General features: G+C 47.5%; 3 protein-coding genes across 3 annotated transcripts; 1 reads left to right on the forward strand and 2 right to left on the reverse strand.

Moving 5' to 3' along the window:
* Window positions 1-354: 354 nt before the first annotated feature.
* On the reverse strand, window positions 355-960 carry N7483_000166 (cytochrome b561 domain-containing protein; the record flags this gene model as incomplete). Its single annotated transcript, XM_057083604.1, has 1 exon — window positions 355-960. The coding sequence occupies one exon, from the start codon at window positions 958-960 to the stop codon at window positions 355-357; it is 606 nt and encodes a 201-aa protein (XP_056949753.1).
* Window positions 961-2792: 1832 nt separating this feature from the next.
* Window positions 2793-3798, forward strand: N7483_000167 (uncharacterized protein; the record flags this gene model as incomplete). The annotated part of the gene is made up of 5 exons (XM_057083605.1): window positions 2793-2935; window positions 2996-3069; window positions 3131-3312; window positions 3364-3629; window positions 3696-3798. 5 exons carry the CDS (start codon window positions 2793-2795, stop codon window positions 3796-3798), a joined length of 768 nt encoding a protein of 255 aa, XP_056949754.1.
* Window positions 3799-4024: 226 nt separating this feature from the next.
* Window positions 4025-16316, reverse strand: N7483_000168 (uncharacterized protein; the record flags this gene model as incomplete). Its single annotated transcript, XM_057083606.1, is given in 8 exon segments — window positions 4025-4482; window positions 4502-6931; window positions 6985-8853; window positions 8906-9600; window positions 9653-11870; window positions 11923-12146; window positions 12204-15285; window positions 15347-16316. 8 exon segments carry the CDS (start codon window positions 16314-16316, stop codon window positions 4025-4027), a joined length of 11946 nt encoding a protein of 3981 aa, XP_056949755.1.
* Between the last annotated feature and the right edge of the window lie 461 nt (window positions 16317-16777).

Consider the following 16777-nt stretch of genomic DNA (forward strand, 5'->3'; position numbering starts at 1 on the left):
ATAGCCTACGCTGGCTGGGCTTAAGGTGGACCATGTCGATATTCATACAAGCCATCGGCGCCCCACCGAGCAGCAGGTCCAGACTTCATTTGACAAAGGTAATGTACTAGTCTGTGGCAAGTAGACTGTGGTAGATGATTGATCAATGCATTTCCCATTGCACTATTCTGGTTGAATCTCTCTTTTGACATGAGTTGGAAATACAGATGACATATTAGACAATGAATAGATATGCTTTGGTCACACTGGCAGCAATTGGACAAATAGTATTCAACAGAAGCTGTTCTGCAGATCTTAAATAGGTATATTCATTTTCCAACTTTTCTGTGTCGCTTTTGAAAGACATACTTCGGCCTAGAGCGAAGCAGACCCATCCGACCCAGATGCAGCTTTTTTCGCTCTTGATCGATTTGTCAGAGCGACTACCAGAACATAGGTTACGCCAACAATTCCAATGACAACCGAAACTGCAATGACAGCGCCCCAAGGTGCATCAGATGGATACTCAACCCTCACGAAGTGTAGGCCTAGTCCGACATTAATGATTCCCAGCGTAAGCATAACGCGTCCGAACCAACGATGGATATAGGCAAAGATGCTCTTGCCACCTTTCTTTCGGAAGTGCTGATGCTGTAGGAGTCCCATAGCAGGCTGGAAGATGGTGAGACCTGCACTAACAATCATCCCAATCACTGGGTGATAATGGCTGAGTAGACCGAGTGGTTTGGCCATGGCAATTCCAAGACCAAGTCCAGCAATGGAAAGCACTAGAGCAAATATTTGAAGACTGCCATGTATAGCCACTGTGTGACGCAATCGAGAGATACGAAGGAAGAGGCCCGCCAGAGGGAATATGATCACATAGGCGACAATCATCAAAACGCCATGAGCTATCTTTTCTCGCTCAATATCTTCGATGTTGAATGTCATCATGCTAGTGAAACTGGCGCTGGACGGCATTGCTCGGGCGGATAGGCTCATTGTGGGTGGGATATATGAAAAATATTTCATAAGTGAGTAGATTCAATCAATGAATTGAGTATGGACTCGGAGCCCAAGAGAAATAGACTGGGGGATCCGAAAAAAGATTGATTTGGCATAATCAATGGCGACACTTCTTTTATGTAAATCTGACTCTTTGAAACTTGATTTTCAAAATCTACCCAGGGTCTCTTATCCTCTGCGATGCGGGATGATCATCGACAAATCGACAAATCGACCATAGAACATAGTAGGATCATGAAAGTCGACCATAAGCATACGTAGTCCTCATACAAAGAACTACGTTACGTATGCAGTCACTTTGAACTTTCATCCTTTGGGCGTTTCGCACTGCCGCGTTATGCAAGCAAATCCTTGCCAACCTTGGAAGTTGCAGCTAGTCCAATCACCAAAGTGAGTTTGTAATTCTTTATGCATCTGTACGTCGATCAGCTGGAGTCTCATCCTAATTTGCTTTAAAGCTGACGATCGGCTCCACGCCGGGTATAATTCCCTCCTGGCCCGGGCTAGAACATACGTGGGAACAAAGGCAGACCCCGTGAACTTCGTAAGATCCCCGGGATCATCGTAACACATGAAGTCATTTCCAAAGTAAGGAATCTGAAATTTGGGCTCTCAACGGCTTGGCGGAGCTTTGTTTTCTAACTGCATGCTCCGATTGTGACAACATTTGAAAGGTTCGGGGCCACACCGAAGCTAAATAGAGCTACCCGGATGTTATTCGAATCCCCTTCGGCTGTGGCTTAGCTCAGTTGAGCTATGATGAATTTGACCAGAAAATGAATTCCTGCGCCTTCGCCGACAGATGACTGCAGTGGAACATCTCGTTTGACTGGCTTTGTGTTGATGACATGATTCAATGGAAGATATTTGGAAGAATGCTTATCGATGGTTTAGTTGGTCGACTGGTGCCAGTGGATCAAAGAAAAACTTCCAAGGTCCAGATTGAAGTCCGACCTGGGAAGCATGACTCGGAGGAATCTCTCACATCCATACTGCAAGTAATTAAAAGAGACTCTCGGAAGCACTGCTCGGGGATAAATATCCTATGCCTTCAAAAAGAAGTTGACGACAATAAAATTTTCCAACTTGAAGCAATCTGGCTCGCTGATTTCACATGCATGTTCTCACATGCAAGAGGTAAATTTTCCAACAACACGAGTCATGATCGACATGAGCCTCAGGTTCCAAGGTTCAAGTTTGTCATAAGACTTCAATTTGCATCGGAACTTGAAGGTCAACATTTGAAGTTCTCAATCCAAGTTGGTCTGAAAATAATATTCTCAACCTTCTAAGTCTCAAAATGTAATGTTGGCCTTAAAGCAGACTTTAAAGGGGTAGGTAGCTGCTATATGTTCAAGTTCGGATGAGGAACTTGAAGAAAAATAGGTAGAAGTACCGATTCAAGTTAGGTGCCTGTAAAGTTGAGAATGGCAACTGAAATAATGCTGGACCGTCAAAAAACCTCCAGTATCAGAGTAATAGAAGAAATAAGAAAAAGTCTTGGTCTATAAAAAGAGTGTACGGTGTATATCTTGGGATGACTAGACTCGGACTTTGTATTCGGTCAAAATTACCTCACGGGGGAAACCCGAAGATAAGAGCTCGGGAATATCATCTTATCGCCGAGAGTGATCGCCGAGCCTAATAACATCATTTCATCCCATGCCAATGAGGGGCAGAGGCGGTGGGGTTCACTGTTTCACTTGACTTAATCATTTAAGTGCTTAACCTGACTTCATATCGCGCTATACTGATTCAGTCAACATCATTCACCCGTCGCTATCAAGATGACTTCTTTTCCCCTCGACTCGTGTTGCTATAAGGGTGTTAAGCATGAAGGTGTTGCCAAGGGCAAGTTGTCTAAGATCGGCGACTTCGAAGTATACACTGTCTATCCTGAAAGCCAGTCGATAGAGAAAGCTATTTTGATGTAAGTCAACCACTCATTACAATCCATCAGCTCCAGTCATCAGAACTAACGCTTCATCAGCTTGACCGACATCATCGGACATACCTTTATCAATATTCAGCTCATAGCTGACCAATTCGCCGCTAATGGCTATTGTAAGCCCCTTGACAAACATGGATGACCTACCGCTCGGGCATGCTAATTCCTTCAACCCAGTTGTTGTGATTCCCGATTTATTTTCTGGTGACCCCATCCCATTGAACAGACCCGGTGATTTCGATATGGAGAAATGGCGTCGAGGACACTACCACCCCAAGGGAATTGCACACACACCGGAAAATGTCGATCCTATTGTTGAGAGCTCCTTAAAAGCCATGAGAGAGACCTACGGCTGCAAGGTAACTTTGCACCCCCAGCATACCAGTATTATTCCTAGCTAATTGTCGCAGAAAATTGGTACCGTGGGATACTGCTTCGGTGCGAAGTATGTCGCCCGTTACCTTCGACCAGACCTGGCAAAGGCCGATGTTGGGTTCTTTGCACACCCCAGTAATGTCACAGATGAAGAGTTGCGTGCAATCACGGGTCCTCTTGGAATCGCCGCAGCGGAGACAGATGCGAAGTTTCCACCTGAGAAACGGCATCAAAGCGAGGTTATCCTGAAGGAAATAGGACTTCCTTACCAGATCAATCTGTATAGTGGTGTCGCTCATGGGTAAGTGTATTCCTCCGGCTTGTTTTCTCTTTTTTCGTTTTTGCCGATTGCTGATTGGGGTCTCAGATTTGCCGTTCGGGGTGATCTTAACAACCGGACTGTACAATATGCCAAAGAGACTGCCTTCTTACAAGCTGTGCAATGGTTTAATGAGCACCTGAGAGTCTAATTTGACCTATGTCAGTTGTCGTACAGTATCGCCATTAGCACTGGCCTGGAAGGATAGCAGATACGTCTAAAGATTGGAATGTATCAATCTGAGTCACAGTATGTAGGCAATTGAAATTTCAAGTTAGAGCCACTGCTTTTCAGTAGTAAAAATGTATACGCGGAGCTGAAATTGCAAATCAAATAACTCCATTCCCATTTCAATCTATTTAAATCGACGACACATCTTATCTCGAGCCTTTAATCAATCTAGGAAGCAAAACTTGTCCATCTTTAGCCTTGCGCAAATACATTCCAAGCAAGGGGCTCATTCCTGCTTTCTCGGCCAGATCCACCCACTCGGAAACTGTGACCAGTTCGAATTCCTCTCCCGTCCCTGATTCCATTAATTCTTTGACCTCTTCTTGCCCCAGCTCAATCTCTCCAGACTCATAGCGGAAGTGCACAGCGTTATTTCCTTCTGTTGAACCGGACAGATGTACTGCCTCCAGGATCTGCGATGCCACAGACTCCACAGTAATCAAATCAAATCCTCCAGGCCATGATGACGTGTCTGGGATTTTCTTCGTGTCCTGGCAGTATCGCATGACATTACTCATCAGGTCAAGCTCGGGCGCATTGTTGCCCTGAACACTTGAAGGTCGGTGAATCCAGACCGGAAGACCAAACCGCTGGCCAGCGCGTTCTAGATAAACCTCACATACCCACTTGGCTGCCATGTACCCATCGTCGGGAACCTGAGGAGGGGGGGAAGTCCGCTAACGATGTTTCCCCAAAGCTCTCTTGGGATGCAAGTCGGGTAACACTTGCAGAGGAAATGAAGTGGAATGGGATGCGCCGTGGTAAAGCAAGCCTGACAAGCTCCTTTGTAGAAGCGACATTCGTCAACTTGAGAGATTGGTAGGTCTTCATGAAGGAGACATCTGCGCCATTGTGAATAATGACATCCGTCTGGCTGAATATTGAGGCTGCATCATGATTTGAGAGTCCCAGTTGAGGAGAACCTAGATTTCCTTCATATACATGAACCTTCGGATGTGAGAAGATCTCTGGTAGTTGGGTTCGAGGTTTGCGAACAGCAACACAATGCACAGCCTGAACAAGATCATCATCAAGAATATTCTGTAGAACCTCCTTGCCTATGAAACCCGTTGCGCCTGTTAGGACAACCACAGCCGCCCCGGAAGGCTTGTTGTGAGTGTTGCTCCAAAGTGATTTACTTTGAGATGAAGCTAGCAGGCTTTCAATTTCCTCATCCCAGTCAATAGAGGCTCCATAATCATCCGGAGACACATTGGTAATGAGAGATGCCATTCCTTGTAATGTGCTTGCCTCGAACAGCTGAGGTAATGTGACTGATACCCCAAGACGCTCTTTCACTAAGGATTGCAGGTTCACTAGGGAGAGAGAACTTCCACCAGAATGGAAGTATTCGGATTGAGAGTGAATTGAATGGTACGAGGCAATATCACGAGGAATAGTTTCTTGCCAAATCTGACGCAGCGTATCTTCAAGGGGACCAATGCTTTCCACAAATTCATCGGTGGAAGGGAGCCGGGGAATTGAGAAGTCACTAACAGCGAATCTGTCCACCTTCCCGGAAGTGTTCTGAGGGATGGAATCAATTGGGATAATTGCGGCTGGCAGCATGTATTTTGGAAGTGGCAAATGGGTGTGAAGTTGGGTCAGGAACTGCTCTTGACTTTCATCTGAACAGGTGTCATTGAGCACAACGAACGCAACGATGAACTTCCGGGTATCGTCTTCGGGGGATGAGCGGAGAGACACAACAGCTTGTAAGACCTTTCCTTCGGAAGACTTTATGATTGCTGACTCAATTTCCTCAACATTAATGCGAATACCGTTTATTTTGACTTGCGTGTCACCACCGATGCGACCCATAAGCACAAGTCCACCATCCTGAGTCAGGCGAGCTCGATCCCCAGATCGATGAATCATCGTCCATCCTTTACTTTGAAAGAAAGGACTTGCGTGCTGATCGACCCCAAACCGCTCCTTCGTCTTCTCAGTATCAAGATAACCCTTCGCGATTCCCGCACCCCCAATTATCAGCTCACCAGGAATGCCAATGGGAACTGGTTCAAGATTTTCATCGACAATGTAGACGGAGTTATTTGGCAATGTGTGAAGTCCTTCTGGTGAAGAAGTGACCGACATATAAGAAACTTCAGCGGCACTACAGGCCATAGTTGCTTCAGCTGGACCATAGGCGTTTATCAGCCTTAGTGCTGCTTTTCCAAGAGATTGAAATTCTTGTATCAAGCCATCTGAGAGCATTTCGCCACCTGAAATGGCCGATGTCCAAGTGGAGGATTCCAATTGGAGACGCCCGTGGCGGAACCATGAAAGATACTCCGTTGGTGTTGCGATTGTGGTTGTGACTTTCTCCGATTGAATGAGAGATGTGAGGTCCGCTGGATCAAGCCGGTGTTCAGCATCTGCAATGACCAAGGTACTTGCGCTGGCCAGAGAAATCAGAATTTGGAAAATGGACATGTCCCAGGTGTAGGACGACTGATGCAGTATTGTTTCTGTGGCTTCTTGGATCCCAACTGCGTGATTGAAGGCGTAAATCTGGTCCGAGTATTCGGCGTGTCTGATCATTATACCCTTCGGGACGCCAGTTGAACCGCTTGTATACATTATCACGGCAACTTGTGTCTCGGTAGCCAGATTGGTGACATTATCACACACCTGAGTTGGAATATTGGAGACATTGAGTGCTTCAGCTGAAACGCCGAGTTGATTCAGGTCGCAGGTAGTGGTCTGGTCGGTAATAATAGCAGCGAAGGAGGTTGTCGAGGTAATGGCTGCTAGTCTGTCCATGCCAGCCTTTTTGTCCAACGGCACATATGTTCCTCCAATGTACCAGACTGCCATCATTGAACATATCCAATCAGCACCGGGCGACTGGAAGACACCGACAATACCTCCTGGCTGAACACCTTTCTTAACAAGCTCATTCACGATCGCACGGATGCGACATGCCAGTTGTGAGTACGTGAGCTCAACTCCTTTCGGCTCCTTAAGGGCGACACGATTCGGAAAGCTGGTGGAAACATGTTCCACCCGATGCACCAACGTTGCGGGCCACGGATTCTGGATCTCGGGACCTGTAATCAATCAGCGACAGTCAACCCATGCAAAAAAAGAAAATAAAACTTACCTCTCCCAGCATTTAAGGCTTTTTGGATATCATCTTGTGAGAACAAAGAGGGCCAAGGCACTCTCACGGCAGGATTTTGTAAGAAAGCTTGAAGAAGATTGTGAAAGCCGCGTAGAAGAAGGTCTGCGTGTTCTTCCTTGTACAAATTCTCCTGTACCACCATATAAAGCGAAGTTTCTCCTCCTCCGACGTCAACGACATCGAGATGAAGATCGTAGGAGATACCACCAGCTGTAAAGAGAGAGCCTTTGGCAGTGCATCCACAAAACTTGCGCGAGTCTGCAATGCCAGGTCGATAATTGAAAGATACCTGGAACAGTGGACTATGAGACGTAGATCGAGGAACATCTAGCTCAGATAGTATGATGCTCAGTGGCACATGCCCATGAGCAAACGCGCTCTGCGAAGTCAATCGTGTGTCTTTCAATGCCTCGCCAAACGATTGAGATGACTTGGGACGGAATCGAATAGGTACGAGATTGAGGAATAACCCGATACTTTCCTTGACATCGGGGTCCGTGCGATTCCCGTCACCAAGACCAATGCAAATGTCATCAATGTCGAAGAGACGTAGAAGGAAGATCTGCCAAATTGCGAGATGGAAATGGTAAGGTGTGACCTTGAAGCTTGCAGCACATGCTTTAATCTTGTCTGACAATTCTTTGTCGAGTCGCATGTGGGCTTCGTGGGAACCGAATCCTGTGCTCTGTGGCCGAACTGAGTGTTTGGAGAATGGAAGTAAAGGCGCGACCGGTGGAATATCTTTGAATTCCGATCGCCAATAGCTCAGGTTCTCCTCCCAGGCACCGCTTTCATATTCACGTCGCTGTCTCAGGGTAAAGTCCGGGTATTGGAGCATATCTTGCGAAAGAGCGGCACCGTTATATACCCGCTCTAACTCAGACCAGAAAACTTCGAAACTGAGACCATCCATATTGATGTGATCAAAACCAATGACCAGCCAATGCTTATCACTTCGGAGTGAGAGGAGTTGTATGCGCAGGATCTCCCCATCAGCGATATTGAAAATGTGCGATTTCATCCGCTCCTTGGCAACCTCAACTTCACTCTCGTCATTGATCAAGGCGCGCTCCAGCCTCACGTTGGACTTTGTCAAGATACCCTGCATGGGCTGCTTCTCCAGATTGGTGAAGAAGAATGTCCTTAGAGCTTCATGCCGCTGCCCAACTAGTTCAACAGCCCGTGCAAAGTCCTCAACGCGAAGCTTTCCGCTGACTTCAAACACAGGAGTAACATTGAATGCAGTTTTATCTTCAACAAAAGACTTCAGAAAATAGAAGCGAGATTGCCCGTACGACATGGGGATGGTTCGTTGGACTTCCCGTTTCTCGACCATAGTCACATCCAGACTGTCGTCGACAGAGCTAGCTGAAGAAGATGCTTCATCTTGTTGCTCTGAGCTGGAATCGGCCTTGGTTGACGCAGCAGAGCTATTAACGGTACTCTCATGAGATGGGAAATAACCCAGATTAAACTCTTTAGACTCGTCACTGGACCCGGACATGGAGGTTGATTTCGAGAAATCGGATCTTGGTGTGACTTTTTGAGACAAAGGATCAACAATATCCAGGGTCGCATTTGGTGGTGCATCCGCAGGGGCCGGGGCCGTGCCAACATTAGGGATCAATGCCTCCGGAATGAGTGTGAGAGCAAATTCAAGCAGCTCCTTGATCGATGCCGCATTCAAAATTTTCAGGACTGGCATATCCACACCAATCTCCTTCAGGAACCAAGATCGAAGCTCAACGGCATTCAAGGAGTCAACTCCATACTCATCCAGACTTAGGTCGATGACAATCTTATCGGGATCGGCTTGAAGTGCTGAGCTCAGTTTGACCAGGAAACCACCTATCTAATTAGAATTGTGTTGGAAGCGCAGATAGCGAAATGACATGCTTACTTTGAACAATTTCCATGACCTCGTCGCTAGATGACGCCTCAAGCAGTTGAATCTTCAGCATCACTCCAGCCTTGTTCTTTTTACCAGATGTAATGAAGCTATTGGACTTGGTCACCAAATGCTGGAATATGGGGTTTGCTACCCAATTCTTCGACTCGTCATCGTCAATTCTCAGTGAGCTGCACAATTCAGAGGAGCTTCCAGTTCTTTCTCTACATGAGAGAACTCCCTCTGCAAACACCTCGCGGAAATCTTGCTCAGACATCCATGAATGACCCACTCGGTATAAGTAATTTTGCTGATCCATATTGAGCTCGCGGGTCACATAGCCGTTTCCAACGATCGCTCCAATGTTAATCGCATACCCAGCCAATCCTCGACTCCGTCGCTGGGCTGCCAGGCTGTTCATGAACATGTTAGCAGCATTATAGGCAACCTGTCCTGGGTTTCCGGTAACTGCAGCCATGGAAGAAAAGAATATCATGAAGTCCAAAGTGTCCTCGGAGAAGAGTTCATCGAGCAGAATACTTCCCTGGATCTTGGGCCGAAATACCTTATCTAGGCGAGCAAGATCGAGGTCAAGGAACATTGTGTCTTGAAGCACCATTGCTCCTTGTGCAACACCGCCAATGGCTGGCATTGAGGCAATGATTCTGTCATATGTCTTTCGGACAGATTCACGGTCGGTGATATCGCTAGTGTTGTCAGCAACTGGGATTTCATCGAGCAAGGACATAAGCAACTTACTTTGCAAAGATACGGACTGTGCATCCAATTGCAGCCATTTCAAGAATCCAGTTCTCATCGAGCTTAGGATTCCGACTAGACAAAGCAATGTAGCGGGCACCCTGGCTCGCCATCCACTGACATAGAGAAAGTCCGAGACCTCCAGTAAGACCTACAAGCCAGTAGGTTTTGTTGTTGGCAAATTTCACCGTCTTTGTTGCTGGGAGGACCTGCAACGGGAGTTCCTCTTCCCACTTTATGATGGCCTGCTTTTCTGGCTCTGGCTGGGCCTTTATGAGGTCTCTAAGACTAGAGGTGGACACTCTGTTCATGTTAAGAGGACTGGTATCGTTCTGGACGTTTGCCCATGCAGCTTTCAATCGCGAAACAAGCAGAGTCTCATCAATGGGGAACCGTAAAAAGTCTCGTGTAGCTTCTGATGTGAGACTGGACTCGGTTTCGAAATTGCAATGAGATGGCAAGGCCTTTCGCAGGACAGACACAATACGTTCACCTCCACCCAGATTGACGAGGGTAACTATATTCTGTGGCACCTGCTTCGTGATCTCACGACTTGTGGAGTTCTGATGCATGTAAATCCAGGGTGAACAGCAAAGACGGTTCTGGGTTGTCAAGAGGACGACCTGCATACCACGTTGGGCTGCATATTGAGTGATCGATGAGGCCATGGAAAAGTCAGGCTCTAAAACCCCGACACAAGTGCCCGGTCTCACATTATCGAAAATTGCTTGGATTAGGAGATTTGTATATAGGCTGAGCAGCAGGGGAAGTGTTTCAGTCCCAGGTTCGTAGCTTATCATCCAAGATGAAGGTACGTCTACGCATGAATCGAGAGTCCGAGAGAAGGCGACAACGTTGCGACTCGTTTTGAATTCCGTTCCAGCAACCAAAAAGAGTTGATCTGTATCGGAGATCTTCACAGCCCGGAGAGTAGAGTAGATAACGTGAATTCGAACTTGATCTCCGAAGAATTCCAGAGCAGATGGTTGTCCTTTCAGGACATGGTATTCATCATCGAATCTCCGGACTGACACCCCAATCTCCCTATCAACATTTTTCACAATGAGTCGCTTGGAAGAGTTGTATCTGTCATTTCTGTCACTGTGGAGCTTGAGTCGAAGAATGAAGACCTTCCCGTTATGAAGTGAGATTTGAGGCTCTGTGTACCACAGGAGCTCCTGAATCTGACCCCTTTGCTCCCAAATTCCCGAAGCCTCCAGCTGGAGAACTTTCTGCGCAATGACCTGAGGCTCTGCATCGTTGAGCGATTGTAAATTCATGAACTGCACACGCAAGTGAGGCATCTCAACATGCAAGGTGCGCTGTATTCCGGTGATCATGTTGGCGTAGGGATTTTCACCTTGAGCACCATGCCCCACCCACAAAATGTTCTTGCTCTTCTTGAATAATTCTTGGAAAGCTGCCAGCTTTGAAGGGGTCATGGAAACTAGCAAATTTTCGTCGAGCTCGGACAAACATAGTACGGACCCCATGACTGGAAGGTCCTCCAGGGAGATATCGTCAAATGTGCAGTAGAGCCTGACACTGCTATAATGTTGGTAGACTGCCTCCTTGATGTTGAAGGCCAAAGATGTGGTTAAAGAGCTATTTCCGCCGATTATGGTCAATGACTCAGCCCCCAAGGCCTCATGCGAGGGAGAGAGAGGGTTGCGCAAGAATTCCATGCGCGGATCAACGGCTTGCGTCAACATCACGGAGAATGGGATTGGGAGGTTTGAGTCAGAAGACATCAACAGCTCGGTCCCGGAGAATCCCGTTCTCTTCATTAACGCGCTCCACTCTGCCGTAGATATGCAAGGCGACAAAGTTCGCCCTTCAGAGTAACCCATCCACCAGGCCGGCAAGCTACCCAAGACGAGACCAAATCGCATTACATCAGGGTTCGTCAATTCCAGGAGGATGAGGTATCCGCCTGGCTTGATCAGGCGACGAACATTTGAAAGTGTAGCTTCGAGATTGGTTGTTGCGTAGAGTGCGAGGGAGGCAATCACCAAGTCGAATGACTCTTCCGAAAAGCCTTGCTCCAGGACATCCTTTTCGATATCAAGCACCTTGTAGGCCATTCTTGATTGGTGTTCCTGGAACCTTTCCTGGGCTTGGTCGAAATGGGTGTCCCAGAAGTCTGTGTAGGTATAAGAAGCAAAGGCAGACTGCATTCCATCAAGCATATAATGGGTGGTTTCACCGGCGCCAGCACCTAGAAGGAGTGATTAGTACGCGTGTGCAAAGGGTTTCTTTCTATTACTTACCGATCTCCAGCACATTGATTTGGGGGAAACGATTGCTGATTTGCGCAGCTATCTGAGCGACACGGTTGAGATAAGGCTGAATGCCTAATGTTTCAGCGTAGAAGCGATTCATGAGGTTGTCTTTCATCAGAAGTTCCAACAAGTTGGTTTCTCCGCGAACGATAGATGGAAGGTTATCACCAATAACTTGCATGAGTTTCATGTCAACTGCCTGAGGGTACCTGCTATGACAATATTTTGATCAGCGGGAAAACCATATGTTGAGAAATAATCAAACCTACCTCTCAACAATCTCTAAAATATCCGAGGCAGTATCATGACTCCATTCCAGCCGGCCATAAGGATGATTGCCGGAATTCACTTTTGAAATGCAACGTTTGGAGTATGCCAATAGATGGGCATGATTTGACGCAAGGTCCAGGACATTAGAATCACTCATAGACAGATGGAGTTTCTTCAAATAGAAGTGAGCAACCCTTTCCATTTCAAAGGAGAGGTCTTTATGATCACTCGTCAGCGAAGGGGTGTCGAATTCGCATTCAGCAGCTTGTTCAGGGGCCCATTGCATCTCTGTGAACATGGGAATATCAGTAGCAGATGTCAGTGGAACGAGAGGTGTTGTATGAAGCCCTTGAAGTTGCACAACTGTGTACTTTCCATCTGATGAATAGAGGTCCACATCTCCAGACAACTCAGAAAACCTAGAGTTGGCCACTGATGCATGGAATGGGAGTTTTGATCCAGGTTTCGCAAGCTGCATGCATGTATTCAGGTTGATGCGAATGCTGTCAATCTTTGTGGGTAGATAGAGACTTCGTAGACGACCATCTCCTGGGAAAGAATAGGCAAGCATGATGGCTTGAATGGCAGCATCGAGCGACCCTGGATGAACCAACAGTGGACTATCGGAAGTTTCCACCCTCGGGACCGCGATCATACCGGTAGCCTCATCCATTCGTCGCTTCAAGTCTGACAGTGCTTGGAATGGACCGGTGTATCCAAATCCAAGTTGTGAGACAAAATCATAGAAACGGTCGGTTTCGACTTCGAGGAAAGAACCGCGGGATTGACTGCCTGGTGGGAGGTTTTCAAGATCTGGATCACCCAGCTCAACTTGTATTTGGGCAGAAGCGTGCAAGGACATCTCTGAGGAGCCTTTGTTTGCATCGGAGTAGCAATTGAAAGACATCCTCGCGGCAGTCTTTGATGAATCAGAGATATTCAGAGAATATACTACCTCAACCCCAGTATTCTCTTCCAGAACAAGCGCTTGGCCAATAATGACATCTCGGAACTCGACCAAGCGAATGGAATCACCGCCGAATTGCTCAAGTAAGAGCTCCACTGCTGCAGAGATGTACCCCGCTGCAGGGAAAACCATTTGTCCTTGAACCTGGTGGTGAACGAGCCAAGGGATTTCGCGAGTATTAAGATAGTTTCTCCAGCGAATCCCTTTTTGAGTACCATCTGGGCACTTGACACCTAAGAGTGGATGGAACTTCTGATTACCGTCCCGGAAAGCCGTGGAGATTCGGGATTCATGCCAGTATATGCGATCATGGTCCCATGAATATGCCGGAAGGCCCTTCAAAAGTCTTGCTCGTCGCCCTCTTGGGAACAAAGCATCGTCCAATCTTGAAAAGTCAACCGCATGCTCACCTAGGTATGTCCAGACCGCTCCAAGGGCAGAGGAAAATGCCTGAGTGCTATCTTTGCCACGGGCGCAGGTTCCCGAGTACGGAAGTTCGTTACCAGACACCTCCTGGATCGTCTGCAGAGCAGGGCCCTTCAGCGCCGGATGAGGACCAACCTCGATAGCCATATCGAATGGTCCGAGGGCACCTACAGCGAAGCTGACTGCCTGAGAGAAGAGAACAGGGTTGATCATATTGTTACTCCAGTATGTATCTGCAAGGCTGTCGTTGACACTGTCGATGTCTTTCCCGTATACACTAGAGATCCATGTGGTGGAGGCATGAGAACGATCGCGAATACTGACCCTGGACCTTTGGACAGCTTCAATATATGGAGTGGCACAAGGCAACATATGATGAGAGTGATAGGCCTTGTCAACCTTGAGCAAACGCGCAAACTTCTTCTCATCCTCAAGGACCTCTTTCATCTCGTCGATGGCGTCAGCGTCACCAGAGACTGTTACGCTGGCAGAAGAGTTACTAGCTGCAACACAGATTCGTCCGTCAAGAGTGGGCATTCTACAGAGTTCTTGCGCATCTTCAAGGGATGTTCCCACGGCCATCATTGCTCCCTTATTACCTGTGGAGTCACTTGAATACTGCAAGGACCACCCACGATAATAAGCGATTTTTATGGCATCGTCTGCAGACAAATATCCGGCTGCATATGCAGCGGAGATCTCTCCCGACGAGTGTCCTACCACAGCGGTGAATATGATGCCAGCTGCGCGGAGAAGATCAACGAGCATGATTTGAATGGCCGTGCAGAGAGTTTGAGAGAAAAGGGCTTGACCGATACGAGACGAGCTAGCATCTTTCAATATCTCTTCCTTCAACGTCCATTGTGGTCGATGCTCAAGTGGGAGTCCTTGAAGAGCGGAGTCGAGACTTGCGATACAATCACTCGCTAGCGACGACCCTCTGAGCAACTCCGACCCCATACCTGCCCATTGAGCACCCTGGCCAGTAAATATGCCAAGATACTTCGGCTGTTTAATGCTTGATGATTTTGAGCTTGGTGTAAACTCAGATGGTGATTGTGTCATCGCTTTCAATTTAGCAGCAAGGTCAGATGAATCTGATGCGGAAATCGATACCCGAACAGGGAGAGTGGACCGACGACAGTTTAACGTCCAAGCTAGATCGCGCAAGTCGATTTCAGGATTATTGCTGACATATTCCGAGTATGTCTCTAAGTTCGCAGAAAGTGATCTTTCAGATGAGGCTGAAAAGTTGAATGGGGTCAAGGAAGGAACGGTGGAACCCAATGTCACAGTATCCTCCAGAGTCTCGAATGACTCCAAGATTGCATGGGCGTTAGCACCTCCAAAACCAAAGCTATTCACACTGGCACGGCGTGTTGTTCGATCTCCAGTCCTCGGCCATTGCTTGGCATGCTTTAGAATCTGGAGATCGTTATAGAATGGCCTCACGGCCGGGTTCAATTCGTTCAACAGCAGATTTGGAGGGATCACACCATGCTGTAAGGCGAGTGAAGCTTTGAGAACGGCAGCCAGTCCTGCAGTACCTTCTGTGTGGCCGATTACCGTCTTGATAGATCCCACGTATAAAGGGGCCTCCTCACTAGCCTTTCGGTGGTATCTCGCGTGGTTGCCAAAGAAGGCCTTGCTGATTGCCTCGGCTTCGACTGGATCTCCAGCGGGTGTTCCTATGCTCTATTAGATTTTTGATCGAGATTATGGGAGTATTTCATATCCTCCTCTACTTACCTGTTCCATGGGCCTCGAAGTATTGAGGTCGATCACATTCATTGGACAAGTCAAGACCTGCCCTCGCATAGGTTTTGCGAATTAAGTCCGCTTGAGCAATTGGATTGGGCATCGTGATTCCCTTCGTACGACCATCTTGATTGATTCCGGTTTCACGGATGAGACATTCAATGTGGTCACCGTCGGCCAATGCTGCACTCAAGGGCTTGAGGATGGCAACTGCAATTCCATCTCCACGAGCATAGCCATCCGCATCTTTATCCCACATACGAGAGCGTCCTGTGGGGGAGAGCATTTTCAATTTACTCTCAGCGACATATTGCTCTGGTCCCAGGAGAAGATTTGTTCCTGCTACTACCGCGACCTTACTTTCACCATTCCGTAGACTCTGAACTCCTTGGTGAACTGCAACCAGACTGGAAGAGCAAGCGGTATCGATGGTCATCGACGGACCATGCCAGTTGAAGAAATACGAGACACGGTTGGATAAGATACTTCGAGCTGTTCCTGATGCGAAATAGGTGGGGAAATTCTGAATATCACGACCCAACAGGTCTGCATAGTCGTTTGTCATCAGTCCCACATAAACACCAGTGTCGGAGCCTTGTAACTTCTCTATTGGGATGCCAGCTGATTCAAGGCCTTCATATACTGTCTCCAAGAGTAACCGTTGTTGGGGGTCAATTGAGTTCGCTTCCACTGGCTTCGTCCCAAAGAATTGGGCATCGAAGAGTCTAGGATCTTCAGACAGGATGTAAGAGTGGCGGACATTGCTCGTTCCATGGTGAGAGCTATCCGGATGATAGAAGGCATCTGCATTGAATCGACTGTTGGGTATCTCGGATAAGACATCGTGTGGGTTCTCCAGTAAATCCCAGAGTTTAGAGGGTGACGTTGCACCACCAGGAAATCGACAAGCACTCCCTACTATCGCTATGGGTTCACCTGCAGCTTGACTATCGTTGAACATCGCGTCTCCGGAGTCTCACGAATTCTGGGCGATTCAGTGCAGACGGCTTGTGATACAGTTTCTGGGACGGTGCGGTGTGAAATATCCAGATAGCTAAGATCTCATGACTTATCTGAGATGAAGAAATCTGCGATCAAAGCTACATATCAACCCAAAGGACCTTCCAACTGTCAAAATCGGACATTTGTTCGGATAATAAGCTTAGTAGTAGTTAAGCCACTTTACCCACTTTGCTCGGATCAATCCGAACCCACATGTTGCCTCGCGCGTTGATCAGAAATACAGACAAATCAAATCATTCAACTGGCCATGATGAACGGCTTCGTCAACCGATCTGGGACTGCACCTGCAGCTTCCATGAGACAGCTAGAGTTCCCGCTGCAGCCTCCCTTGGCCACATGAACCAGGAACATGTTTCAGCTCCCGCGTTCATTCTGAAGGAATTCCAGTCCTGTCGGATA

This window comes from Penicillium malachiteum (genome assembly GCF_028827825.1).
Source record: "Penicillium malachiteum strain IBT 17515 chromosome Unknown utg000001l:1.0-8184562.0:1.0-8186909.0, whole genome shotgun sequence".
NCBI classification, from domain to species: domain Eukaryota; kingdom Fungi; phylum Ascomycota; class Eurotiomycetes; order Eurotiales; family Aspergillaceae; genus Penicillium; species Penicillium malachiteum.